Source organism: Pan paniscus, chromosome 16, assembly GCF_029289425.2.
Source record: "Pan paniscus chromosome 16, NHGRI_mPanPan1-v2.0_pri, whole genome shotgun sequence".
Taxonomy (NCBI): domain Eukaryota; kingdom Metazoa; phylum Chordata; class Mammalia; order Primates; family Hominidae; genus Pan; species Pan paniscus.
The window spans coordinates 27,716,726-27,744,334 of record NC_073265.2 but is presented as its reverse complement, the minus strand read 5'-3'; the positions used below and the strand labels follow the sequence as shown (position 1 = coordinate 27,744,334).

At 40.8% G+C, this 27,609-nt stretch overlaps 1 protein-coding gene across 1 annotated transcript in view; it reads left to right on the top strand.

Moving 5' to 3' along the window:
* The window catches only part of RASGRP1 (RAS guanyl releasing protein 1), a 75,397-nt gene extending 49,572 nt beyond the window's left edge, over positions 1-25,825 (top strand). Inside the window, exons 7-17 of the mRNA XM_008969803.5 lie at positions 2,487-2,660; positions 3,723-3,839; positions 7,442-7,717; positions 9,527-9,607; positions 12,073-12,177; positions 13,028-13,137; positions 14,165-14,309; positions 15,317-15,353; positions 16,511-16,663; positions 20,701-21,086; positions 24,795-25,825. Coding sequence (XP_008968051.4) covers positions 2,487-2,660; positions 3,723-3,839; positions 7,442-7,717; positions 9,527-9,607; positions 12,073-12,177; positions 13,028-13,137; positions 14,165-14,309; positions 15,317-15,353; positions 16,511-16,663; positions 20,701-21,086; positions 24,795-24,929 — 1,719 coding nt within the window. The 3' untranslated portion in view covers positions 24,930-25,825. The remainder of the gene's footprint in view (positions 1-2,486; positions 2,661-3,722; positions 3,840-7,441; positions 7,718-9,526; positions 9,608-12,072; positions 12,178-13,027; positions 13,138-14,164; positions 14,310-15,316; positions 15,354-16,510; positions 16,664-20,700; positions 21,087-24,794) is intronic.
* The last annotated feature ends 1,784 nt before the right edge of the window (positions 25,826-27,609 follow it).

Here is a 27,609-nt window from a genome sequence, read left to right as displayed (position 1 = left end):
TGTCAAGATGTCAGATGCCAACAGACCCTCACTGGCCAATGTGCTTTCCTGAGAAATGAAACCCTTATTCCACTTAGCCCCTACCCCTACCAACAGATACAGTCTTCACCTCCGTGCTAAAAATAGTGACCACCTAGTTGCTGGGTCCATTTATTAAAATGACCAGTATTCTCCTGGTGAGGGGATGGAGGCCCAGAGGGCTGACTTGAACAAGGTCGACACAGCTGATTACAGTCAAAGCTGGGGCTAGGACTACATGCCTCTCTCAGTCACTCAGCACCAATTTGTTGAGCTCAGTTGTGTCTGGAAGGAGACCTGCAAATCAGGTTACAAAGGTTATTTTACATTTTCATTCATAATATTGACATCCCTTCTGTTTTCACGCAGCTGTTTGGCCACTCAGCCAGGAAGCTCCCAGCTTCCATTTGGAAATAACTTCTCCAAGCATTAACTCTCCATTCTCTGCACCCCTCAGTACCCCAGATCCAAACTGAAAGACTCTGCCTCGGGAGTTCCCATTTGGCAGTGCCTCCCCATCACAGGGAAGGACAGCAGTCAGAGCTGAGCCACTGAAAAAAGCCATTTATCACACAGGAAATCTGAGCTCTGCAGGGGTCAAACTGGCAGGCTGCTTGGTCAGGCCTGCAGGATGTCTGCTTGATGCCAATGCTCACATCAGTGGAGGCAGAAGTGAAAAATCAGTGTAGAACGAGGAATCCCAGCCAGTATCCCCAGGGGTTGAACAGTGTTCTATTTGCAAGTGAAAACATCAGTTTCAACCTTCATTTCTTTTGAGTGGCTTGGTCCCTTCATAGAAGACTATCTCAGGGTTTTTTTTTGTTTTTCCTGTACAGTGCTAAACAGTTTTACCAAACACAAGTTTTCTCTCCAACATGAGGTTGGAGGGAAATTTATCTGTGCTGTGAATTGAAAGGCATTTGATATCTTCTGTTTATTACAAAACTTTAGGGGTAGTGAGGATGTTACTGGGATAATTGTTTTAAAAAAACAAGTGGATTTAAAGTTATATTTATAGTGGGAGGGGTGTATTAAATGTATTCACTGGAATATATTAATTGAATGAATATATTCAAAATATATGCATTCAATGAGTTGTGGCTACTTTCTTTTAGAACCAGTAAGATGTTTGCTTTATATATCTCTCTTAAGGAGCGATTTTGGTCCTACTCATAGGTTTTCCACCCATCAGCAGCCATATAGCACAGTAAAATGGGGCTCAGTTAGTTTGCAGCTATTTTATTTGGGTTGTGACTTCTCATCTATATATTTACTACTTAGGCAGAACTAAGGTGTACTGTAGTAATAACCCCCCACCCACCCACCTCCTGTACAATCTCAGTGGCTTAATTAAGCAAAAGTTTATTTTTCACTCACACTGCATGCCTAACATGGGTCAGCAGAGGCTGATCAGAGTTCCCCAGGAACCCAGATGATGGAGGCTTCATCTTGCCAGGAATTTCCAAGATCTCTGCAGCAGTAGGAAGGCAACATGGCAGACCATTCACTGGCTCTTACATCTTTGCCTCCAAAGTTACATCGCTTCCACTCAACATTCTGCTGGCTGAACCATGTCATATGGTCACACCTTCTTTCAAGGGGAAGAGTTGGAAATAATTGGGGAAAAGCACCAAAGACTTCCATAGGAAAGTTGAAGAGAAACAGACTGTGATTTGAGCAGAGGGATTCTTTGTGACAGGGACACAATAGCTACAAACATCATTTAGACTAGATCTTCAGGGACATTTCCAGTTTTACACATGCTGTTTCATTGCCAACTGTAGTCAATGCTATTGTCAACTTGGGAAACCATGATCAGCAAACATATAGCTAACCAAATTTTAAGTACTCCATTTGCCTCTGCTCCAGTTGGTGAGTAGAAGGAAATACAAACAGGCTTGTATTAGCATAAGGTTCATAACTACTCCATTAGCGCAACCTTACATATATGTAACACTTTAAAAAGTTAAAGCCTTCACACATTATCTTCTTTGATCTTCATAACAATTCTATGTCCTAGATAGGGCAGATTTTATGATCACATTTTTAAGGTAAGAAAACAGCTGGGGAGAGAGATTTGTTTTTGTCAGGGGAATTACCTTTTATTCCCTTAACCTTAGCAGCAATACTGATCTTTATTCTGTACTGTATTCTTTAGAATTTAGAATAGTCAGTAACAATATCTACTGAAATACAGTATTTGGATTAACTAATGTGTCTACACATCCACTTATTCCTAATAACTTTCGATGTAGAGAAATCATGCTGTGGGTAGAATAAGGAAGATTTCCCTCCCATCATGCTTGTTGGCAAGTGGCCAAGATGCAGAAGAGCGCCAGGAGCTCCTCTGTTCCATGGCAGTTCCCAGCCATCAACTGAGCAGACTGGACTTGTCCCTTAAATCTTCTGGAATACCAGAGTACAGTACTGATAGGTTTTTTTTGTTGTTGTTTTTTCTTTTCCTGCAGTTCTCTGATTATCAGAATTACCTTGTAAATAGCTGTGTGAAGGAAAACCCCACCATGGAGCGATCTATTGCTCTGTGCAACGGCATCTCCCAGTGGGTACAACTGATGGTTCTCAGCCGCCCCACGCCGCAGCTCCGAGCAGAAGTCTTCATCAAGTTCATCCAGGTGGCTCAGGTGAATAACTGGTTTAAGACATTTGGCTTGGGCTATAAGGTAAACTTTCTATCCCCTTTTCCTCCAGCTTAGTCTATTAATTAGAGCTGTTTTTTCCCTCCTGAACCATGGCGAGGGGGTGGAGAGGTTTGTGTGCCTTCAACCAGATCTAGATATGGTGACTTGTCTCTTCTTCCATACAAGGACAGTGTGGAGGGGAGGGGGCCATACAGGCCATATCAGGGGTCAGGATCCAGTTTTAGATCTGTTTAGACCTTTAACATTTTTCAAAAGATGCTTACCAGCTTACATTATTTTCCCGAGTCTCCCCCACATGGCAAAGGAAAGGGCAATTCTAAGATTTACTGGAGCTGGACCATCCTGGATTGTCTTAGGTCTTTAAGCCCATGCAGTGCTGAATGGCTGCATTTAATGTTTGAGGGGCATTTTATAAGAGGAAAACAAGTACTATGAACCCATATTTGAAGTTCCCCAGAGATTCTAGCTTCTCTGTCCCAGTTACTGTCCTATATAGGCACTGGCATTGCATGGGAAAATAAGACAAAGTCCTTACCCTCAAAAATAAAAGTCTGGTAAATTTGGAATAAATACAAGATTACACTTAATAATATCTTTCTCCAACTCTGGATGGTCTAGACCAGTGTTTCTCAAAGTCAACAGCTCTGACTTTGGATCACCTGCTCTGATATTAACTAAAGGTATATTAAAAGTACAGATCTCCAAGCCTAACCCCAGATCCAGGCAATCAGAATGTCTGGGTTAGGTCCAGAAACCATTGTGTTAAACCGGTACTTGAGGTGATTCTAAGAAAGCACTGATCTAGAAGGTGGTCCACAGATCAGCAACAACAAAAGGAGAGAGATGTAATGCCTCCCAGATTTGGAATCCACCAGTCTGAATAAAGCAGAAGGGGAGACATGGACAGGAAATTGCAATGCCTCATAACTAGTCTTTAACCAGCGTAAGGGAGACTCACGGCACAGAGACAAGAGGCAGCCTCTAAGCTCCCCATATAACTGACATGTACAGTGACTCTGCTGTCATCTGTCTTCTGTGTCACAGAAGCTCCACCAACTACAGAACTTCAATACACTGATGGCTGTGATAGGTGGGCTGTGTCACAGCTCAATCTCGAGGCTCAAGGAGACAAGTTCGTATGTCCCACATGAAATCAATAAGGTCAGTGCTACTGTCTTCTCTGGGGCCCTTAGCAGCATTCTCAAGATGTGTGCCAACATTTTCTCCTTGGTGGGCAGCCCAGAGAGCATTTCCAACCACACCATCCCTTGTCAACCAGGCTAAGTGGCAGGGAGGCAAACCTTAAGGAAATCCATAGGATGGAGAAGTCACATTTTTTAGAGTAACTGTGATTTTGTCTGGCCTCAGACAGTGTCACTGCAAACATTCCTGCTGGACCAGTTGAAACAATGTGTGCCTCTTCCCATGTTCGTAGGCCATGGAATATTCAGTTACCATCTTTGACACTGATTCCCTCGCTCCAGCTCCTTGCTCCAAAATGTGTTCTCAAAAGGAATTGTGGTTCGGTTGACCATAGGTCAGTTTGCACATTGAGTGTAGTTATATAGTGATATATTAAAAACTTAGCTATCCAGAACCCTTGAAGAATGACATTCTGGATAGTTGAATTTTACCAGATAATTGGATATGAGTTCTTCAGATACCATTTTGTAATACATAATGTTTTATTAATGAATATTTTTCTTAAATGTCCTGTACATTTTCCTACATTATTAGATTTTACAGAATATACTTTTATCTTTTATGACATAGGGCTGTTTTGCTTGTTTCTCTTTTTTATAGAAACAGGGTCTTCCTCTGTCATCAAGGCTGGAGCACAGGCTGGCATGATCATAGCTCACTGCAGTCTCAAACTCCTGGGCTCAAGCAATCCTCCCACCTCAGCCTACCAAGTAGCTAGGACCATGGGTGCGCACCATTATGCCCAGCTATTTTTTAAAATTTTTGTAGAGATAAAGGTCTCCCTATGTTGTCCAGACTGGTCTCCAACTCTTGGCCTCAAGCGATCCTCCCATCTCGGCCTCCTAAAGTATTGGAATTACAGGCATGAGCCACTGAGTCCAGCTGGAGCTGTTGTTATAAATATAAACCACTGTAATATACTGAGGATATAAATGTATGGCATGGGTTAGATAATGACTGCTCTTTGAGCACTTTCATGTAAGAGGACCTTACTATACTCAAGCCCCGATCCTTCCAAACTGGCATGGAGAGGAACTCTCTTTTTAGGGAGAGATACCTAAGCTCATTACCCCATCTGTATTTCCCAGGTGTTCAGCTCCCTTTTGGGGAGTCTTTTATTATCTCTGTTATCACAATGCTGGGCCTCTGGGGAGGCCCCCCACTTCCCAGTGGTCTGATCGAAAGGGCATCATCTTTAGTCACCTCTTCATTCCTTAACAGTTCTGCTGAAACCAGGTGGAACAGTTGAAAAGATTGCCCACATCTCAGAGGTGACAGAGAGAAATAGTCACAGAGATTAAGAAGCCTTCATGTCATTTAGCTTATAAGAGAGAGCTTGCTCCTCTTCAGCTTGGGGTCCCCCCACAGCAGTGCTTCCTGTCGGTAGCTCCTTGACCCTCAGGGTGGTCTGCATAGTGAATTAGTAAGTCCAGGGTTGAAGCAAAAGTCCCCAAGTTGTTGATTTCACCTTCGGAGGGGAATAAAAATATCTTTATCATTTTTGCTGTTACACTCTTGTCTTGTGAGCCCCTTCCATGCCTAGGGCTCACCTGCACCATTGGTAGAGGTTTATGAAGAAGAAGCTCTCTTGCCATCTCCCAGTGATTTGAAGGGGTCTGACTCCAAGAACTCCAAGTTCTTCATTGTGGAGAAATGGTATTTCGTAGGCCACAATTTTATTAAGTTTGGGCACAGTGTCTAAAAGGGTTACAGTAGTCCCCCTTATCTGAGGTTTTGTCTTCTGTAGTTTCAGTTATCTGAGGTCAACTGCAGTCCAAAAAAAATTTAATGGAAAATCCCAGAAATAATTCATAAATTTTATTATTTGTTTATTGATTGAGACAGTCTCACTCTGTCACCCAGGCTGGAGTGCAGTGGCTCAGTCTCAGCTCACTGCAATCTCCGCCTCCCAGGTTCAAGTAATCCTCCTGCCTCACGCTCCCAAGTAGCTGGGACTACAGGCGTGTGCCACCACGCCGGGTTAATTTTGTATTTTTAGTAGAGACGGGGTTTCACCATGTTAGCCAGGCTGGTCTTGAACTTTGGACCTCAGGTGATCCGTCCACCTCGGTCTCCCAAAGTGCTGGGATTACAGGCATGAACCACCACGCCTGGCCAATTCATAAGTTTTAAAATGCATGCTGTGCTGAGTAGCATGATGAAATCTTAAGCCATCCCATTCCATTCTTTCTGGGACTCCTTCATATCAGTCACTAAGTAGCCATCTTGGTCATCAGATTGACTGTCATGGTATTGCAGTGCTTGTGTTCAAGTAACTCTCACTTTGTTTAATAATGGCCTCACAGTGCAAGAGTAATGATGTTGGCAATTTGGATATGCCAAAGAGCAGCCCTAAAGTGTTTCCTCTAAGTTCTTTACTTAATAAGGAAGGAAAAAAATCATATGCTGAGGTTGCTAAGATCTAAGTAAGAAGGAATTTCATCTATGAAATTGTGAAAAAGGAAAGAAGTTCATTCTAGTTTCTCTTTTGTACTTCATACTGCAAAAAGTTATGGCCACAGTGCATGATGGGAATGGCATTACATTTGTGGGTGGGAAACATGAACAGAAATGTGTTCCACTTGACAGCAATCGGGTTTGTTACTATGCACAGTTTCAGGCATCAATTAGGCGTCTTGGACTGTATCCCCCTAAGGATAAGAGAGGACTCCTTATGTTGTATGATAACATGATTGGCAGACAGTCACTTCATGTCTTTGCTTCTGAGAAAGCTGGTTATCACTCATGGGGAATGGATTCTGTGAACTGCTTGCTGACTTGAATGACAAGTGATTGAAAAGAAAACTAGATCTGGCTGCTCCCTTTCTGTGCTGGTGAGCAGCCGTTCCCACTTCCAGGTTTGAAGCAGGGTGTAATCTCTAATGTCCTCTCTCCTGTCCTTTGCTCAGAATTGATCTAGTCTATTCAGTCTTTTTAGTTCAAGGTTTTAGTCTGTGAATGGAATGTCACTTGCTTTCTAGTCATAGGCCCATTCTGAGAATCTTGAAAGGCCCATCAAGCACCTCATGGAGAATAACACACAATAGACTACTGAAGCTCCACTCTTAAAATACATGCTCTTCCCCATGCCAGCAACATAGTCAGCATTTCCTGACATCACATTTCAACTGTTAATCAATGCAGTGTCTCTGGAAGCATTCACAAGACACCAAGGAAGGGAATCACATGGCTTGGGGACAGGAGTTAGAGGGATAGTGTTCACTATATATTCTTGTACCTTTTTAATTTTTGTATCAGGTCCTTGTTTTTGAAAAGAAGGAAATTTTAACATAAAAATGATAAAACCCCAATTTATAATGTTTAAGTTATATAATAGATTCAAGCATATCTTGTGTTTATAAATATATTCTGTGATATTTGACATAGCTGAGGTTTTAACTGGGGAGTCATAATCTGTACCTTTTACATGAATTACCCCCCGCTCAACAAATTCTGGATGGGGTGAGATCATGGCACAGGATGCAAACATGCAAGGTCCTCATTACAGACAATGCACACTGCCTAGCGGGTACCTGTGATTGGTCTGTTCTGCTTTGTAGGTTCTCGGTGAGATGACTGAGCTGCTGTCCTCCTCCAGAAACTATGACAATTACCGGCGAGCCTATGGAGAGTGCACCGACTTCAAGATCCCCATTCTGGGTGTGCATCTCAAGGACCTCATCTCCCTGTATGAAGCCATGCCTGACTATCTGGAGGACGGGAAAGTGAACGTCCATAAGCTACTGGCCCTATACAATCATATCAGTGAATTGGTCCAGCTGCAAGAGGTGGCCCCACCCTTGGAGGCTAACAAGGACTTGGTACACTTGCTGACGGTGAGGCTCACACTGGAGGACAATTACTAAGCACTTTCTGTGTGCCAGGTGCCATTCTATACCCCTTACCAAATATTAGCTGTTAGTCCTCATAAAGGCTCTATGAAGCAGATCCTATTATTATCTCCAACATATAGCTAGGGATACTAAAGCACAAAGATATACCTTGCCAGGAGACCACACATTATTAAGTAGCAGAGCCTTGATTCAGACCCAGGTGGTGGGACTCTAGAGACTGTGCCCTTCAGACTTCTAGGACTGTTTCACTACCCCTACAAAAGCAGTCCTAAGCTCTCTGGGAGGAGCTGATGGCAAATCAGGATACAAGTCTTGGTAACAGATGGAGAGAATGAATGTGCTCTCATAAAAAGGGCAGGCAGTAATTTAAAAAACAAACAAAAAACACCCAGGGTTATTATTTGGTTCCTGGCTTAGATCTTTGCTCTTGGAGATATTCAAGTGAAGATGAACACTTGTCAATGGTGTGGGAGACCAGGATTTGCATTTTGCGTATGGGGTGAGATCAGATGATGAACTCCCTTCCAGACCTGCAATTCTGTAGTTTACCAGCTGTGTGACTATGGACATATAACCCTCCAATATTCCTCTCCTCAAACGGATTAGTCTCTGGGATGACTTCGAACTTCTCTTCCAGTTCTAAAGTTACACAGTTTTTAACCTGCTGTTTTTGGAGAGTAGAATAATGATCATAACCTCTTTCTGCCTCACAGCAGCATTTTGATAGAACCCTGGGCTTCACATCAGCTGGTGTGTGATCCTAGCCCTTTCACTTATTAGCCAGGTGACCTTGGCAGGTCTGTGTCTCAGACATCATTTGTAAAAACATGGAGTGAATCTTAACATTCTTTGGATTATAAATCTTGTGATAAAAGCTGTGAACCTTCTTCCCAGAAAAATGTACATAAGCCATATATTTTTAAATATGCATGTAATTTCAAGTTCTGAAATCCTTAAAGCCTATCCATAGACTCAAGGTTAAGAATAAGATTATTCCTAAGGACTTCTCTCCTAAAATTTTATAGTTCTAAGATACATGAAACTCACTAACTCTTTTTTTTTTTTTTTTTGGAGACAAGGTCTGGCTCTTATCACCTAGACTGGAGTGCAGTAGTGCAATCTCAGCTCACTGCAACCTCTATCTTCCAGGTCCAAGCCATCCTCCCACCTCAGCCTCCTGAGTAGCTGGGACCACGGGCACACGCCACCACGCCCGGTTAACTTTTGTATTTTTTGTAGAGACAGGGTTTTGCTATGTTGCCCAGGCTGGTCTCAAACTCCTGAGCTCAAGCAATCAACCTGCCTTGGCCTCCCAAAATGCTGGGAATACAGGCATGAGCCACCATGCACCCAGACTCATTAACTCTTAATAGCAATTAATATGTCTTACCATTTAAACTGGATTTTATTGCTGGACTCAAATTTAATAGTCTCAGACTATACACACCATCCTTTCAGATCATCTGTCTGCTTTGAGAGAGAACAAGTGATGTATTAGTCATCTGTCCAGACAAGGCCTTTGGCCTAAGCTCTATATAGAGGCTTAGATTTAAATCATAGTTAAAAAGAGGGCATCCTGAGATATGTCCAAAATTAAAAACATTTCAATGAGAATTAATGCTTGCCCTATTGCAATAGTAGGTGTTATACCTGTTTTGTGACTTTTAAAAACAAACTGTTTAGAACCTAAAAGAGTAAACTACTGGCAAGGAAAATCCAAGAAAGAACCATCAGCTGTGGGAGAGGCAAACAGCATCTTAGCAATGAACCCTGTTCTGCTTTGATCTGCAGTTATCCCTGGATCTTTACTACACTGAGGATGAAATCTATGAGCTTTCCTATGCTCGGGAACCAAGGAACCACAGAGCTCCAGTGAGTTTTTCATATTAAGACTCCACATGTAACAGGTGCTTTACAAGCTTCTCCTCGAGTTCATTCATCCTCAGGAACAGACTTTCAGTTCAGTTTAATACGTGTACTGTTTTTCTTAGTGCTCAACCTTATGCTAGGAACAGAGAAAGCTTTTCAACATATGTCTGAGGAATAGTTCCTGTCCATTAAAAAGCTGTGATATAGTTGAAGGGATAAGCCTAATGTGTGACCAGTGAATAACTAGTGAACAGTAAATAACTATATCATCAGAATGCCAGGTGTGGTGGAATCAGTCAGTGGTTTACAAAGTAGAGAAGGAAGATACTATTGTGCACCAGGGTGACATCCCCCCCCATTAAGAAGAGTCCCCACATACATTTCTTTTCTATGATTCATTGATGATAATGAGAGTAATATGCGTACTAATCAGAAGCTAAATTTCTGAAGATTTCCAGGTTGGTAGATAGAAAAGCCCCATTTTCCTGTAATGTTCTGGGTGAAAAGAACAGTCTGCTGAGTCTTTTGACCTCCTATGCTGAGAAGTCCTCAAAATAGTACACAGTCCTGGCACTGCCTGCAGTAGGAACTTCACAGGTTATCTGCCCTACCCTCCCACAGGCAAGTAAAATCACTTCAGTCTCCTGGGACGTTTCCAAACCCCAAAACAAGTGGTACTCAAGGGAAGAGAGTTGCCCACACTTAAGAAATCCAGCTCATCTATTGGGGTGGCTAAATTGCACTCCTCCACACAGAAAGATCAAGTTCTAGCTTTCTATTGTAATGAAAGATTCCACTGAAAATATTTGGTAGATTCCATTTTCAGGTTAGAGGCATTTCAATGGAAAGGGTACATTCTGTTTTTTCAGAGAGATTTTAATTTGGGCCGAGTTTCAAATACAGTCATGCACCACATAATGACATTTTGGTCAGTGATAGACCTCATATATCACAGTGGTCCCTTAAGATTATAATGGAGCAGAAAAATTACTACTGCCTAGTGACAGAACAATTGTAACATTGTAGCACAACACATTACTCACTATGTCTGTGATTATACTGGTGTAAACAAACCTACTGAGCTGTAAAAAGTCTAGGTTATACACTTACGTACAGTACATAATACTTGATAATAAGTATTACCGGTTTATGCACTTACTATACAATACTTTCTATCATTATTTTAGAGTGCATTCCTTCTACTTAGAAAAGTTAACTGTAAAACAGCCTCAGGCAAGTCCTCCAGAAGGTGACAGCTCCATGCATATTATTGCCCCTAAAGACCTTCCAATAGGACAAGATGTGGAGTGGAAGACAGTGATATTGATGATCTTGACTCTATATAGACATAGGCCAATGAGTGTAATTGTACCTTAGTTTATAACAAAGATTTAAAAAATTAAACATTTTTAAAATAGAAAAAAGTTTATAGAATATGGCTATAAAGGAAATAACTGGTACAGCTATAAGCTATACAATGTGTGCTTTAAGCTAAGTGTCATAACAAAAGAGTAAAAGTTAAAAAAATTAAAAGCTTTTACAGTAAAATAAGGTAATTTATCATTGAAGAAAAAATTTAAGAAACTTAGTGTAGTCTAAGTGTACAGTGTTTATAAAGTATATAGGAGTATACAGTAATGTTAGGCCTCCACATTCACTCACCACTCACGACTTGCCACAGTAATTTCTAATCTTGAAAGCTCTATTCATGGTTAAGTGCCCTATACAGGTGTAACATTAAAAAAAATTTCTATACCATATTTTTACCTTTCCTATGTTTAGATATGTTAAGATACACAAATACCATTATTACAATTGCCTACAGTACTGAGTATAATAACCTGCTGTATAGGTATGTAGCCTAGGAGCAGTAGGCTATACCAAATAGCCTAGGTGTGTAGCAGGCTATACCATCTAGGTTTGTGTAAGTACACACTGTGGTGCTCACACAATGACAAAATCACCTCATGACACATTTCTCAGAACATATCCCAGTCATTAAGTGATGCATGACTGTATTTAGAAAAGAGCTTGTCCAGGCTTCCGATGATTTTTCTTGTGCCTTCCTGCCTTTTAGCTAAGCTTTTCCTTATTCACCTTTCTTTCTACTGCAAAATGTGACTGGAGAATAGAGAGGAAACATAAATGATCCACTTTACTCTTTGTTGATAGCTCTGACAAAAGGTTTAATGGAGAGGGAATTGCAACTCAGGCAGATTGAGAATTTCAAATTATCTGTAGCTGCAGATAATGTATGTGAAGAGCACTCTGGAAACCGTAAGCACAATGCCTTGTTAGCCAAAATTATTAGTAGAGATTTCAATTGCCTGTGGGTTCTCTGCTCCTTGCCACTGAACATAATTGAAGATTGTCCATAAATGTAACCGTCAGATAGTAGGAAAAGAAAGAGCTATAGGTTATAATATTGCATTGTAGTCATGAGGATTTCTCTAAATATTTCATTTTAGCCACTAACACCTTCAAAGCCACCAGTAGTAGTGGACTGGGCTTCTGGAGTGTCTCCCAAACCTGATCCAAAAACCATTAGCAAACACGTCCAGAGGATGGTGGATGTAAGTACAGCTGTGTTCAGCACACAAAAACTAGGCATTGCCTGGCTCAGTTTTGTATGTGGGGTAAAGGGAGAGGAAAGCACAATGGTGGAAATGTAAAGGCACGAAACTTGAACCACTTACTTCTCTTACTGTGGCTTTAGAACAATTCAAAAGTTACATTTTGACAACACACACTGGACTCATATGAAGGCAGTTGTGCCTCCTCTTCAAGACCTAGCAAAAGAGCATATGCTTAAAGGTTGTCAGTTGATTTAGGAGTACAGAAGTATTGGGATACATTTGAGTATAGTAAAGGGTAATCAGGTAAACCTAAAACTGAAAACCTTTGTACTGCTTGATTCAATTCTCTGTGCTAATTGCTGAGGAAGGGGTATATATTCTCATACTTATGCATGTATCCTCGTGGACAACTCACATGTAACAATGGAAAACTAAGAGCGTAACGGTGAGAAACAAGAGGATTAAGAGTGGGGACAGAGCACTTCCAACTGGGCTGTTTGTAGAAGCTTCTCAAAGAAGGTACAACTGGAGCTGAGTGATGAAAAAAAGGGTAGAGTGAAAGGAGAACATCCCTCTGTGCAGTGAACTAGGAGTAGCCAGCGTGATAGTATAATTGACGTGCTAATGATTCAAAGTACATGGCCACCCCCCACATGCTGCTACCAGCAAAGGCCTGAGATGTGACCTGCCACATCTTTGCCACAGCTAAAGGAGCAGGTTTCCCTGTTCCTCTCGTTCAGGTTGTTAAAAGGCTTTTATCCAACTGCCCCAGTTCTTTGTCATTTGACTAAAGGGAGAGAAGACCGGTTTCTCTTTAGTAATCACTAAAAAAACTCCTTTTTCACAGTCTGTCTTCAAGAACTATGATCACGACCAGGATGGATACATTTCTCAGGAAGAATTTGAAAAGATTGCTGCGAGTTTTCCATTTTCCTTCTGTGTGATGGACAAAGACAGGTGAGGGTTTGTACTTAGGAATATGTGGTTATGTGCCCATTGGTGAGAATAGGTTTATAGGTATGTCACTAGAAGAATTTGAAAACTCAGATATGTTGCTGCTGTGATCACTTAAAGAACAGACCATGAAATATGCATTCTTTTAAAACTATTCTGGGCCTGGGCACAGTGGCTCACGCCTGTAATCCCAACACTTTGGGAGGCCGAGGTGGGCAGATCACCTGAGCTCAGGAGTTCGAGACCAACCTGGCCAACATGGTGAAACCCTGTCTCTACTAAAAATACAAAAATTAGCCAGGTGTGGTGGTGGGCACCTGTAATCCCAGCTACTCGGGAGGCTGAGGCAGGAGAATTGTTTGAACCCAGGAGGCGGAGGTTGCAGTGAGCCGAGCTCATGCCACTGCACTCCAGCCTGGGCCACAAGAGCAAAAACCTGTCTCAAAAAAAAAAAAAAAAAAAAAAACTGAATTGAACATTCCATAAATCTGCCACTTTATAAATAGTCAACTATAAATAAGAAAAAGTTTAGTCTTCCTTCTTGCTTTGTCATTACAGATTTTGGGAAACAACTAATACTTATTCATACTTTGCATTTTTACTTTTCTCAAGGTTAAATAAATTCTATCTTGGTTCTCTATAGGAAACTAATCGTATGGTTAGTGGGTTCCAGTTAGGTACTGTCTAAAGTCAGAAACTGTAGCATAAGACATTTCCCTCCCTATACACATGTACATGTTACATTGTTTCTTTTTCAAGTCTTATAGATAGTGGTCAAGTTAGTTAGGGAAACCTAGTTTGGCCAAAGAACACCTCTGTGGAAATGAGTAATGCTGCCTTACCTACTTACCACATGTCATCTTGTATCCTTGTTAAGAGTAGGGCCCATGGAAGTAATCATGAGGTAGCACATACCATATTACCACTGAGGATAAAAAGAAAGGTGAGTTTCTAAGGCTAGAAGCCCCCCCTTGCTACCTGCCTCCGTGCCCCTTATACTCACATCCTTGCCTTGGTCATCTGCCGGCAGGGAAGGCCTCATCAGCAGGGATGAGATCACAGCCTACTTCATGAGAGCCAGCTCAATCTATTCCAAGCTGGGCCTGGGCTTTCCTCACAACTTCCAAGAGACCACCTACCTGAAGCCCACTTTTTGTGACAACTGTGCTGGATTTGTAAGTTGTTCTTAGGGTGCTCCAGGGCTGAATTTGGGGAAGAGTGTGGGATACTTTAAGACAGGCACAGACCTCACAATCCTTATAAACCCATCCCAGCTTGGAGCCCAGACAGACACCTAGAATAACCTAGAGCTCAAGCGTGTGGTTTTTACCTGCACTCATCATCTCTCGCTTCTTCCTGTTTTTTCTTTTCTATTGCAATGAGGCCTTAGATAAATGGTACCAGAAATGCTGAATTAGGGATATACTTTTAAAGTATAATATTTATGTGCTGTTTCAAGTGTTATAACAAAGACATATGACATACCTTCTGTCTTTAGGAGATAACCTTGGCTATGCCCCTCCTCCGTTCCACTCCTGACCAATCGTTTCCCCCTAAACTCGGGTCCTGATGCAAGGCTCTATATCCTTCTCAGTTTGGAGTCCTGAGGAACCTGTTTGCCCGATGATTCATCCATTTCTCGTGAATGTCTGGGTCATAAGGCTGCTAGTGAGAGCCAGGTGTGGTGGCTCATGCCTGCAATCCCAGCACTTTGGGAGGCCAAGGCGGGCAGATCACTTGAGGCCCCGAGTTCGAGACCAGTCCACCTAACATGGTGAAAACCCGTCTCTACTAAAAATACAAAAAAATTTAGCCAGGTGTGGTGGAACATGCCTGGTAGTCCCAGCTACTTGGGAAACTGAGACAGGAGAATTGCTTGAACCCAGGAGGTGGAGGTTGCAGTGAGCCGAGATCGCACCACTGCACTCCAGCCTGGGCAACTGGGCAAGACTGTCTCAAAAAAAAAAAACAACAAAAAAAACCCTGCTTCTTGAGAAACTTTGATCAGCATAAACTCTTCTCATGGATTTAAGGTCAGAAGGGACAAGACATGAGAGATAAATGAGGTTTCCTTCCCACTTGAGCTAGAGAGTAGAATGAAGGAAAATAAAGGAATGTCACCTTGTAGCCTCACACCAGATGGATGAATGACATGTGGTGCATTCTGTCTCTTGTTTCATAGCTCTGGGGAGTGATCAAACAAGGATATCGATGTAAAGGTAAGACTCAATATTGTTGACATATTCCTGGTGTATCAGTCCATTCTCACGCTGCTATAGAGAACTGCCTGAGACTGGGTAATTTATAAAGGAAAGAGGTTTAATTGACTCACAGTTCCACAGGGCTGGTGAGGCCTAAGGAAACTTACAATCATGGCAGAAGGGGAAGCAAACACATCCTTCTTCACATGCTGGCAGGAAGGAGAAGTGCTGAGCAAAAGGGGGAAAAGCCCTTATGAAGCCATCAGAGCTCATGAGCAGTCACTCACTATCATGAGAACAACATGAGGGTAACCGCCCCCAGGATTCAGTTACCTCCCATCGGGTCCCTCCCATGACACATGGGGATTATGGGCACTACAAGGTGAGGTTTGGATGGGGACACAGAGCTAAACCATATCAGCTGGTCTTAGAATCCCACCTCTAAAACATTTTTTACCCATAGTAGTTGTCCATTTAGTCCACAACTTCTCAGCAGAGTTCAGAGTCTCATCCCCAAAGTGGTTTCCCTCGGACACCCCCGGTGAATGACCGCCACACCGAAGAGAGAAATGCCTGGTTGCACAGTTAGGCATTTTCTCTGTATAAAATCCTCTTTCTGTCGTGGTTGGCCTAGAACAGGGATAGCAGGTAGGAGATGGTGCTCTCATATAGTCATGGAAGGGTGGGTCCCCAGTGAAAAAGATAGAATCTCTTTTGCAACAGAAGATAAATGATTACTAAAGGCCCTTGTCAGCTTTCCTTTATCACTCAGGACATAACTGTCCTTCCTTTTGACTAGGAGAATTCAGGAGTGAAAGAGAGGAAACCTTTTACTGCAAGAAAGAAAATAAGACCTAACAGCTGAGTGTTTCCGGAGGGTCTCCCTAGAGTAGGCAGAATGTATGGGATACCAGGACACCATCTCTTCCCTCCAAGATATCAGGATACTGCTTCTGATGCTGAGATTCACTGATAAAGGGCTACATCAAGAGTGTGAGCTCTGGGCTTCACCAAGTGAGAAGAATGCTAGCTTCATTAGGAATGTTAAGTGTCTTAGCTCCAGAAGATAGAACAGACATGTGTGACAAGAAAGCACTGCATGAATTTGGTTGTGAGACACACTGGGGAAGAGAGAAAAGTGAAAGACTTCTTGACCCAGGATGTCTTGTCCACAGACTGCGGGATGAACTGCCACAAACAATGCAAAGATCTGGTTGTGTTTGAGTGTAAGAAGCGAGCCAAGAACCCAGTAGCTCCCACAGAGAACAACACTTCTGTGGGGCCAGTGTCCAACCTTTGCTCATTGGGAGCCAAAGATCTGCTCCATGGTAAGTAGGCACTGGGAACATTCATCTTGGAAAGTGAAGTAGGAAGGGAAAAGTTTTAGAGACGGAAAGATTACCTCATGACTCTATGTTTGAGTTTAAATGTAACCTCAACAGCTAGGCCAGGGCTGACCCCTCCCACAGTTTTGGATTTTAGCTCCATGCCTATGTCTTAGACTTAAGGTGTGAGAAGAGCAGAGTCCTAGTTAGGCATAAAAATCAGCAGGTACTTATTGAGCACCTACACCAAGCACAGATACTGACTTCTGGCCAAGATAGTGCCTCAAGTTAACAGTTAACTATCCCACCCTATCCCCAGCTCCACACCCAAAACAGTGACTAGGGAAAATATGTATGTACATGCATATGTATATGTGTGTGTATATATAATGTAAATTAACATATATAGTATATAAATCACATTAAAAGGCATAGTGCATTCAAAAACAGATATCTCAAGGTTACACATGTACTAGAAACATACTGCAAGGAGTAGATGCTAAAGCTACTGGTCTGCTTGGCTGCATGTCTAGAAGCAGGTAGAGGCAGCTGCGAATTTGATTTCTGCATAGTAACAGAGACCACCTATGCGTGAAAGGTGACCAGAACCAGACTTACTGCTTAAAATTGAGAAGGAAAAATCCAATGCTTAAAAAACTGTGACTCTCACTTAGCAGCAGGAAGCAGACTTAGCCACAGACAGAGTTCTACTAGCTGAGTGACTGTCTATGATAGCCCCAATTTTTCTCCAGGAGAGGAACCCCAAGCCATTAATTTAAGACCAGGTCCTAGTCTGAGGAACCCTGAGGGGCCAGGTAGCAGGTAATTGTCAAAATTCTAGAAACAGAAGGCTAAATGTAGAAAGGAAGGGCGGGGGGCAAAACTCCCACTCAAGTGGAGCTTGCAGATTAAAATTCCAAATCATACAAGGAAAATCCTAGGACTGAGACAAAACATTCAACATTCAAGAAATAAACTAGCAAATTCACTTATGTTAAAATGCAAACAACAGTACAATAAGGAAATGACTTTGAGTATGTTTGAGATGCCCCAGATCTAAAGTGCAAAGAAGCAGAATAGACTGTCTCTGTCTTCATGGAGTAGTTCTAGTTAGGGGGAAGATAATATACAAATATAGAGCAGTTTAGAAACAATGCAAGAGTATATGCTAAGAGCCAAATAGGTTGCAGTGACAGCAAATGACAGGAGGACATAGCAGAGAGATCGCTGTACTGGGGCTGTTGGGACTTTATGGAGAAGGTGGAATTTCAGCTAAGTCTTGAAGGAAGGGTAGAATTAAGTTATGGGAGGAGGACAGAGCACATTCCAGATAGGATGTACAGTAGGAGCAAAAGGCCAAGGGCAGAACAGCTTTAGTACTATTGGGATAGTGGGGAAAAAAAAAAAAAGGTGTTAAGGCGATTTAGGTAAGAGATGAAGTAGAAAAATGAGACAGTCTAGAGAGTCTTAAATGACAGGTGCCTGTCTGTATGATAAAATGAGGAGCTATTTAAAAAAGGGTAACATGAAGGGCTTGTTGGGAACGGTTGGGGCACAAGGCTTCATAGTGCTATACTAGGCCCTGATCTCTGGGCTGGCTGGTTAGCCAGCATGTCAAAACACTGATCACCTTGACTAACTAAAGAACATATAGGTCTTCAGGAAAAATCCAACGCTTATTAGGTTAGTGCCAGTTTAATATAAGAAGCTGTGTGACTTCTAAGTAGAACCAAAAAGGGAAATAAGAAATGAGTTTATTTATATAAAGCACTTAAAATCGGGCTTAACACGTATGTACCATATGTTAATATCATTACTCTTTTGAAATAAGCTCCCTAAAGTGGTAAGGCCACTATCGTTACAACAGATGCCTAGAGAAAAAGTCCATATAGTATACATTCTGCATTTAAAGCACTTCTAATGTTCAGTGGTAAATATCCACATGCATTTATTGATCAATTAGATCAAAGCTTAAGTGCTTCACTTCCATGTAAGAAATGCACATTCCTTTTTATCACATCAGCCAAGTAAAAATTTTCTGCTGTCTTCCTAAATCTTTCCCCTTACTATCTATCTAAACACAGGCTGACTTCAAACTTTTGGGGTGTTTTGTTCTTAGGGGGAAAAAATCCTCTTAGGGTCTTTTCTAAGAAAGAATATGCTAATCAACTAAGGATTTGATGTTCAACTTTTAATAGAAATCACAAACACCATTGTGAAAAATAGGCCTGTACCCTGTATTTCATTCATGCACTCTGTATTTTCAGAGTTACACATAACCTTAGGGCACCACAATTCTGTCACATAAAATGCAGATTTTCAAGTGGAAAAGACAGCAGAGAACAGCCTGAATCTGAGGCCTCAAAAAGGAATCCCTGAAGGGGCAGTTGTTAGAGATTTCTCCTCTCCAGGCCATCTCTCCCCTTTTCCAAACCCTGCCCCACACTGGTAAGATAAGTACTTGTCAGGAAGTAGACCAATAGGTAGGATAAACATACATGTATCATGGGCAACAAAATGAAAATTACTATATTATTATAAAGTTGCTAAAAGTCAAGGTCTATTTATAATGGCAAAAATGACTATTGGATATCATCCATTCTTAGTTATTTCTATCTCATTATTATCGGGGATGGTTTCTGCTTATCAAATCAAAATTTCCAGTGATTTCTTTTAGCCCATTACTATCTTTCTCAATCTCATCAACTTTCACTTTCTTGAAACTTGTACCTCTCCTAATTTCTGTTAACACTGTCATCTCTCAGGACTCTTCCTGCAATTTTAAGGGCTTTCTGTTGCTTTTTGTTCTTACTGCTTTCTTCCTTTTGCTCCTCAAAGTGTATAGTGCCTGAATTTCTGTCCCAAGCTCCCTGTATGTCTAGGAATTCAACCTAAACAATGGAGGGGATTATATTCATAATTTGACAATTTAGGTTGGTAAAAAGAATATATAACTGTATTACAGAAAAGTTGGAAAATGGAGATATAAAAAATAATCACCCATAATACTCCTCCAAAAAAAACAATGTAATTATTTTAGGGTGACCATAACAATTTAAATATTTGAGCACTTAAATAACTATGTAATTACAATTTTGAGCTTTATTGGATAAATATTAAATGTTAATTTAAATTATGTTCTCTTTGGCAAGAATTAAACTAAGATCTTTGTAAGATTTCTAGTTTTACAACTGGTTGATTCTGGTCAAATACTAATTAGAAAACTTTTTTGTTGTTTTTTAAAGCCATCTTGACTATACTAATCCAATGTCTTCAAAGTCAGACTATCCAATGTTTTAATCACTGCTGAGTCTTTCCAAAAAGTAAACTGAGATGATCTTCAGTTTATCTTAAAGCCTATCTATCACCCATCTCAAATAGATCTGCTCTTACTTTACTTTTCCAGGAAATTACTCCTTATGGCTAACATTACTAGGCTGGATCCTGGGTAGTGGGTCTTAGTTAAAGAAAACCAGAGTAACTTACCTTTTTCCTCTCAGTATCAAACAGGGGCAATACATTTTAAGGTACATTTCCACAAAGCTAAAACTTCTTTCTCATGGTGAAGCTGTGCCCACTGTACAAACGGGTTCCCAGAGAGTACTTACTTATCTGCTAGAGGGTGTCTGTATCAGGACTGAGACATGAATGCTGAGAGCTCCCAAATTCCAGGGTCCAAAAAAGTATTTATGAGCATTTCTGTCTAGATATTGTTCTTGTTCTCTTTATTTTATGAAACTCTGTGGCACTGAGGCAGGGGCTTCAACTTACCTCCAAAAACAGAAACCCTCTAAGCAACCTTTGTGCAAACAGAAGATGCTCTTTCTCAGGGTGGATGTAGCTTGACACCAGTGGCCATGTCTTGGCCAAAGCCCCTGGATTTAGCCCTCACCCCCTAAACTGGGTGCCTGAAAATGGGTCCTCTTTGAACATATGGAACTCCTGTAACAATAAGAAAGGTCTCATTGAAACTAATGTCTCAGTCTTGAGTCTCTGCTTTCCTGAGCTAGAGTACTAGCATGTCCTGTATCTTCCTACAGCACCTGAGGAAGGAACTTTTACATTCCCTAATGGGGAGGCTGTGGAACATGGTGAGGAGAGTAAGGATCGGACCATCATGCTGATGGGAGTGTCCTCACAGAAGATTTCTCTTCGGCTGAAGAGGGCTGTTGCCCACAAGGCCACCCAGACTGAATCACAGCCTTGGATTGGCAGTGAGGGCCCTTCAGGTCCCTTTGTGCTGTCTTCCCCAAGGAAGACAGCCCAGGATACTCTATATGTGCTTCCCAGTCCCACCTCTCCATGTCCTAGCCCAGTCTTGGTCAGAAAGCGGGCTTTTGTCAAGTGGGAGAATAAAGACTCCCTCATAAAATCAAAGGAGGAGCTCCGTCACCTCAGACTGCCTACCTACCAAGAACTGGAACAGGTACCTTCCTTTTCATTTTCCTTTTTTTCAGACTATCTTAGAGAAGTGGGGCCAAACCAGGAAAGAGTATGTGGACTGAAGATTCAGATCAGGCTGATTACAAGCAGTCTAAAACAAAAAAGGAGGAGGGGAGAAACAGGGAGGGAGAAACAGGGAGGGAGAGAGGGAGGGAAGGGAGAGAGGGAGGGAAGGAAGAAAGGATGGATTGATTCCAGCTTTCTCACAACCCACTGGGGGCCTTGGTTCACATTACACAAGTAGCACAGGCTATACAGGGCTCCCTATCACCAGACAGGTGGTGGCATTTCAGAGTGCTGGTGCCAGTGCCCAAAGCCCTGTTTACTAGGCTCACAGAGAAAAACCACAGTATCTACTGGTTAGCTTTACTGTGCTGATACCACTCCTTTTCTAGATGGAACTAAAATGAACTTGCCTAAATCCTCCTTCTCTAGAGGTCTCTTTAACATGTTCATCAGGGTTATGGTTTAGGATCATCATGGTTACCTAAGCATCTTCCTAAGAGAAGTTAGTGATCTTAGTCCTATAGCAACAACAACAAGAGAAAGGTGAGTGTATTGTGGCTCACCATAGAAAACGCCTCCCTCCTAAATATAAACGAAGAGAATCTTTTCTGACACATCAGGGAATATGCTGATCTTTTACACATATTAGAATAGTGAAAGCAACAGTAGCAGGCAAACACACAGTGGAATATAATATAGAGCAATATAATCTATAAAATGTTAACAATCATGACAAGAGGAGCTGCTTTTCAATGTTAGGCTCACAATGTCCTAATTATCAGGTACCTAACAGAGACAATGGAAAAGACAAAATAAAGTTTACCAAGGAAAGGAGAACAAGAGTTTGGAAACATGGTGCCAAGGTTTGAGAGAAGGGAATAATGACATTAAAAACAGGAAAATAGGGCTGGGCGTGGTGGCTCATGCCCCCAGCACTTTGGGAGGCAGAGGTGGGTGGATCACTTGAGGTCAGGAGTTCGAGAGCAGCCTGGCCAACGTGGTGAAACCCCGTCTCTACTAAAAATACAAAAATTAGCTGGGCATGATGGCAGGTGCCTATAATCCCAGCTACTCAGGAGGCTGAGGCAGGAGAATCACTTGAACCCGGGAGGTGGAGGTTGCAGTGAGCTGCGACCAAGCCATAGCACTCTAGCCTAGGCAACAGACTCCATCTTAAAAAAAAAAAAAAAAAGGCCCGGCGCCGTGGCTCACGCCTGTTATCCTAGCACTTTGGGAGGCCAAGGTGGGCGGATCACGAGGTCACGAGATCAAGACCATCCTGGCTAACACGGTGAAACCCCATCTCTACTAAAAATATAAAAAATTAGCCAGGCGTGGTAGTGGGCACCTGTAGTCCCAGCTACTTGGGAGGCTGAGGCAGGAGGATGGCATGAACCTGGGAGGCGGAGCTTGCAGTGAGCCGAAATGGCACCACTGCACTCCAGCCTGGGCGACTGAGTGAGACTCCAACTCAAAAAAAAAAAAAAGCGGGTGGGGAGGAGTAGGAGACGGGAACAGCAGAAGGAAAAAGAGCCAACAGCCAACTGTCAAGATACTCAATTCTGAAGGTTCAATCATTACTATACTTCTTAGTTGTTTCGAGTAGAGTACACAACTCACAGGGCTGGCTCAAGAGGTTACCTATAATTGGTAAGAACCTATAAATGGTAAGAAACTACTGTCCCATGGCATAGTAGTTTCTTAATTATAGATAACTAAGCCATTTTAGAGACAAGGAAGCAAGGATACGTTAATATCAACACTACTATTCACTTTATTAGAGGAGGAGGAATGCCTTTCTGGCTTTTCCCAAAAACATCAAGGTTTGCACTGTGTTTTTGGAGACCTGTCAGTGCAAACACAAAACCAATATCCAGCTAGTAGAATTCCTTATATAATTCTACATTCTACAGACTGAAAAACTGTCCACGAGGGCTTCAGGATTCCCTGCATTGTCCTCAATGCTCTACCTTCCCTGTCAGACCCCCAGAAACTGAATTAGAGAAACATCTGAAGAAACAAGTTAGATAACGTATGTGGAACTCTTGATTTGGTGCTTGGTACAAAGAACATAATATTAAGAGAAACATACGAAAAAAGAACAACAGATTTTCTGGATGAATGGTACTCTCTTGCTCAGAGTTATTGTTAAGATGTGCTGTAAAAACCAAGTCAATGAGAAGGTGGCAAAACGTGGGTTAGACAAACCCCTTCCTCTTTAGGGATAGAAACTGCCAAATGCAACTTCTAAAAATGATGAAAGAAACCTCAAAAAATGAACTCAGTAGAATAGAAAGAACTTTGGTCTTGGAGGCAAAGATTTGTGTTTTCAGTCCCAGACATTTCTTACACCAGCTGTTAAACTCTACAGCCTATTTGGTCCTTGTGAAATACAGGGCTGGGATTCCATGTTCTGAAAGGTTTGCCTCAAATCTTGACATTTTACATGCCGATGAAAAGGAAAAATGTGGTTGGCAACAACGCTTTAAGAAGTGGCTCGCAGAAAGATTAGAATTCCTACTCAGCAACATCAGAGCCAGTAAACCCTCTCACCATTTTGACCACCGCCTCTCTTTACTTTTTAGGCTTGTCAGATAGACCTAAGGTCCAGAATTCACTGTGTGTATTTTAGAGGAACAATTATGTGTCCCACTTTCCCATTAAGTATAATCCTTACAATGACTAGTCTATGTGTAATTCAACAGTCCTATCCATAATAACTAGTCAAATTAAATCAGTATTTACAATATATAATGTATATTAATAAGAATAAATATTATGTATTATTTTAAGTATAATGCACCACTGAACCAGCATGGGACAAAAGAATAAGCAAATAAAAGCTTTTATGTTTAGCTATACCAAGGCTCAACTCTGCAGTTTTATACTATATGGCAACATTTGCCTTTATAAGATTGAGGTATACAACCTATTTTCAGGGTGTTTGTGTAGGTTAAGGCAGTCCATTATGTCACACAGCGCAGGCACATAGCAAGTGCTCAATATTATATGGCAGCTGAGACAGCTATGTAGATAATTCAGATTGAGAAACAACCCAGTGTATCCCAAATTACCCAGACACTGTCTATATATAATATTCTCTTGGAGTAATCAGTATAGGATAACATAAGAACACTGGACTCAAAATCAGAAGACTGGAAATCAACTGTTGGCTCTATAATGATACCACTACAAATTAGATCACTAAATCTCAACTTAGGGGTGGGGTGAAATTCTTAACATCATCAAAAAGTTAAATTTGTTTTCAATAATTTGTGGGGGGGAAACTTAGATAAAATTAACTGACACCTTGCATTACAGAATTCTCAGTCATGCTTTCATGGCTCAGACCTGACCAGAGACTGTTTCTGCCAAGTTGAGATCTCCCACGAGAAAACATCCAAAAGTTTTGTCATTATCTACCTATTGCTCGGAAATGGTTTATTCTGCCTGCTAACCACTCACAAACTTTGATATGATAACAAAGACTAACTGCTGCTTACAAATGCTCGTTTGATATTTAACTTGCTATTTTCTATTCAGGGCAAAATAACTATCTTGAAAATAGTTGTTAATTCTCAGCCACAGTGAATAGGAAATGCCAATCAAAAGTACCTCTCAATTTGTAATTCATTTGCTATTCATTGCTGCTTTATTAACATACCTCATTCTCCTTTCCCTTTAGGAAATAAATACTCTGAAAGCAGATAATGATGCCCTAAAGATCCAACTGAAATATGCACAGAAGAAAATAGAATCCCTCCAGCTTGAAAAAAGCAATCATGTCTTAGCTCAAATGGAGCAGGGTGACTGTTCTTAGCCCAGAAACTAAGTAGCACAATCTGTAGATGAGTATAGTGATCTCATTTCCTAAACTGTAATGCACAGACCTGAGGAACTTTACACTGACCAGCTTTAAAACAGTACTTTAAAAGGAAAAGCCTGTTACTGTTTATTTACCTAAAAGAAAGAGTCCTAATGTGCAGCACTGTTTTCTCTTTCAGTTAGTTGACTCAAAGGGGGAAAACTAAAGAATGCAAAACTTTTGCTATTCATACCACTGATGTTCATCAAAAGTATGCGATCTAAAACATGACTATCATTTCCTGACAATGGGGCATCTCGGTGGCCTGCCTGGCTGATTCTTCCTTAAAACTAAAATCTCTGGAAAATGTATTTGCTTCTTACCCTGTGTTTTCTGCAAACTGACTTACTTTGTTCCAGCCAAAGCTTGCTAATAATAGAAAACTACCCATATTCCAAAAGTAGATTTCCTCTGTATCCCAGCATACTTTGTGAACCTGGCTCCTTCTTCACTACCTCAGATCTAATCAATTAGTCCATGTACCCTCCTTCCTCACTACAGTCATAACACATGAGCATATCTACCTAGAAGCCAATTTCTACTGACGTAGCCACAACTTTTTAGAGGCCTATTAAACATGACGTTATCCAATTGCAGGTCAACTTATAGTTGTAGCCTTACAACTTACAGGCATCATAAAATAAGTAATCAAATTAGGTACCTGGAAACATAGCTATTACCATCTCGTATTACTGTCTAATTAAAATAAACATAACGCAAACATGTTTGTCCTTATATATTCTACAGTGGATAGAATTAGGAATTGATGGCTTAAAAAAAAAGTCTATGAAGAGTCTGTTTAACTCTTCATGTTTCATCTTTATCTTCTGAAGTAAACTATTTTGAAAGTTCTCTTTTTGAAATGAATTTGTGCTTAACTGTCTTCACTATTAATACTATTTAGAAATAAGCTAATTGGATCAGTGGCTTAAATAATAGCTGACTGTGTGTACATATGTATATAATATGTATATACAATATCAGGCATGCATGTGGCTTGGAATTTTGTTTCCTCCATAAAATGTGGAAGTGAATTAAACAAGTTTTAGTCATTTATACAAAGTCACAAATATAAAGTTCAGTTTGTCACAAGATTAAATTGCTCACAAGGTAAAATTGTATTGTTTGGCAAAATCACAAGTAACAATCCTGTGAGTTTTCTATTATGAAAGTTAATAATAAATGGGCTCATTTAGTTGCCTGGGCACCTATTCACAAATTCATTTGTCAGCCTCTTTTTAGTTCTCTTAAAAAAAAAAAAAAAACATATGATCATTTTCCTTTTTGGGGGTACTTAGCTTCCATGCCTATAAAGTCTGGTACCAGACTGACTTGAAATTCATAAACAAGTTGTCCAATTGCCAAGAATATGTTAACAATTAAAAGTTCCAAACTAAAGCCAATAGCACCAAGTCTTCATAAGAATACAAAGTATACATACAGTATTGCTTACCTGGAGGATTCAGATCATTTAGGAATTCTCTTTGATGAAAGACCAGTTCCCATTTGAGTTCCTCCTTGCACTGAGTTTTAGTGATATAGAACTAGCTTGTAGTTAGTGTTTCATTACATTATAAAGAATCGTTTTACACACATATTTACCCTTTTCCAAATTTAAACTCAGAAATACCCAAAGCAGGCCTGCTTAAGCCCACTACCTGGCATATAAACTTATAGTAACACTTTGTTACTTTCTTTTTAATAGGACAAGCATGAGTTAGGACAAACTCTAAAAATTCATATTCTTCACTATTCTTGTTTTCCTTTGATATAGACCAAAGATGGTGTACTCTAATTTTTTAAAACAGTAATGGAACACAATTTTTTTCATTCTTCCTCCTCTCCATTCAAAGTAAAGATCCCCAGTTAGTTTTTATATAAATAATCTATAGGGATTCAAAAGGTGTCACAGTCCCCTTAATTAGTCAAATTAGCAATGGCTAAACAGTATCAAGTACTGCAGAATTTATCACTGAAATGGATAAGAGGAAATAGTTTCATCACACGTTTTTACAGTCCAGCAAGGGCCAAAGAGGTATAGTATACAAGTTAACAGTATTTGTGTTGAGCAACATGGGGCTAGTGGGATCACAGAAATCTGGGAAAAAAAAAAAAAAACGGTTTTGGCTTATCAAGCCTAGTGTAAATTTCTGCATCTCACATGACTTTAGTTTGGCCAGGTATTTATCTGCCAAAACAAGGACAAATCTTGTTGTAGTAACAGCAGGGTCACTTCTCATTTTCTTTGCTGACTTACCTTTTTACTGACCATTGTGAATTTCTGTCTCAAAATGTATAATATAGAAATGCAAGAAAAAAACAAATGTACAGATTGTAAAGTTTTTTGATACCTAATGTAAGTTTTCTTTGTGTAATATTTATATGATAAAAGACATTAGGATCCCTACAACACAAATGTCTTGTGTTTCTTCTGCTTCGTGACCCCGTAAACACTTTACCTGAATTTTTCCTATATTCCACAGCTAAGACCACTGCCCTATTCTATTAATCAAATTGAGTTTTCCTGGGAGGAAAGGCAAAGCAGCTATTCAGTTTAAAATTTTCTACATCTTTTTACAACACGAAGAAGTAACACTACAGAAATATTCAATCTCTTTCCATCTTATTCATAACT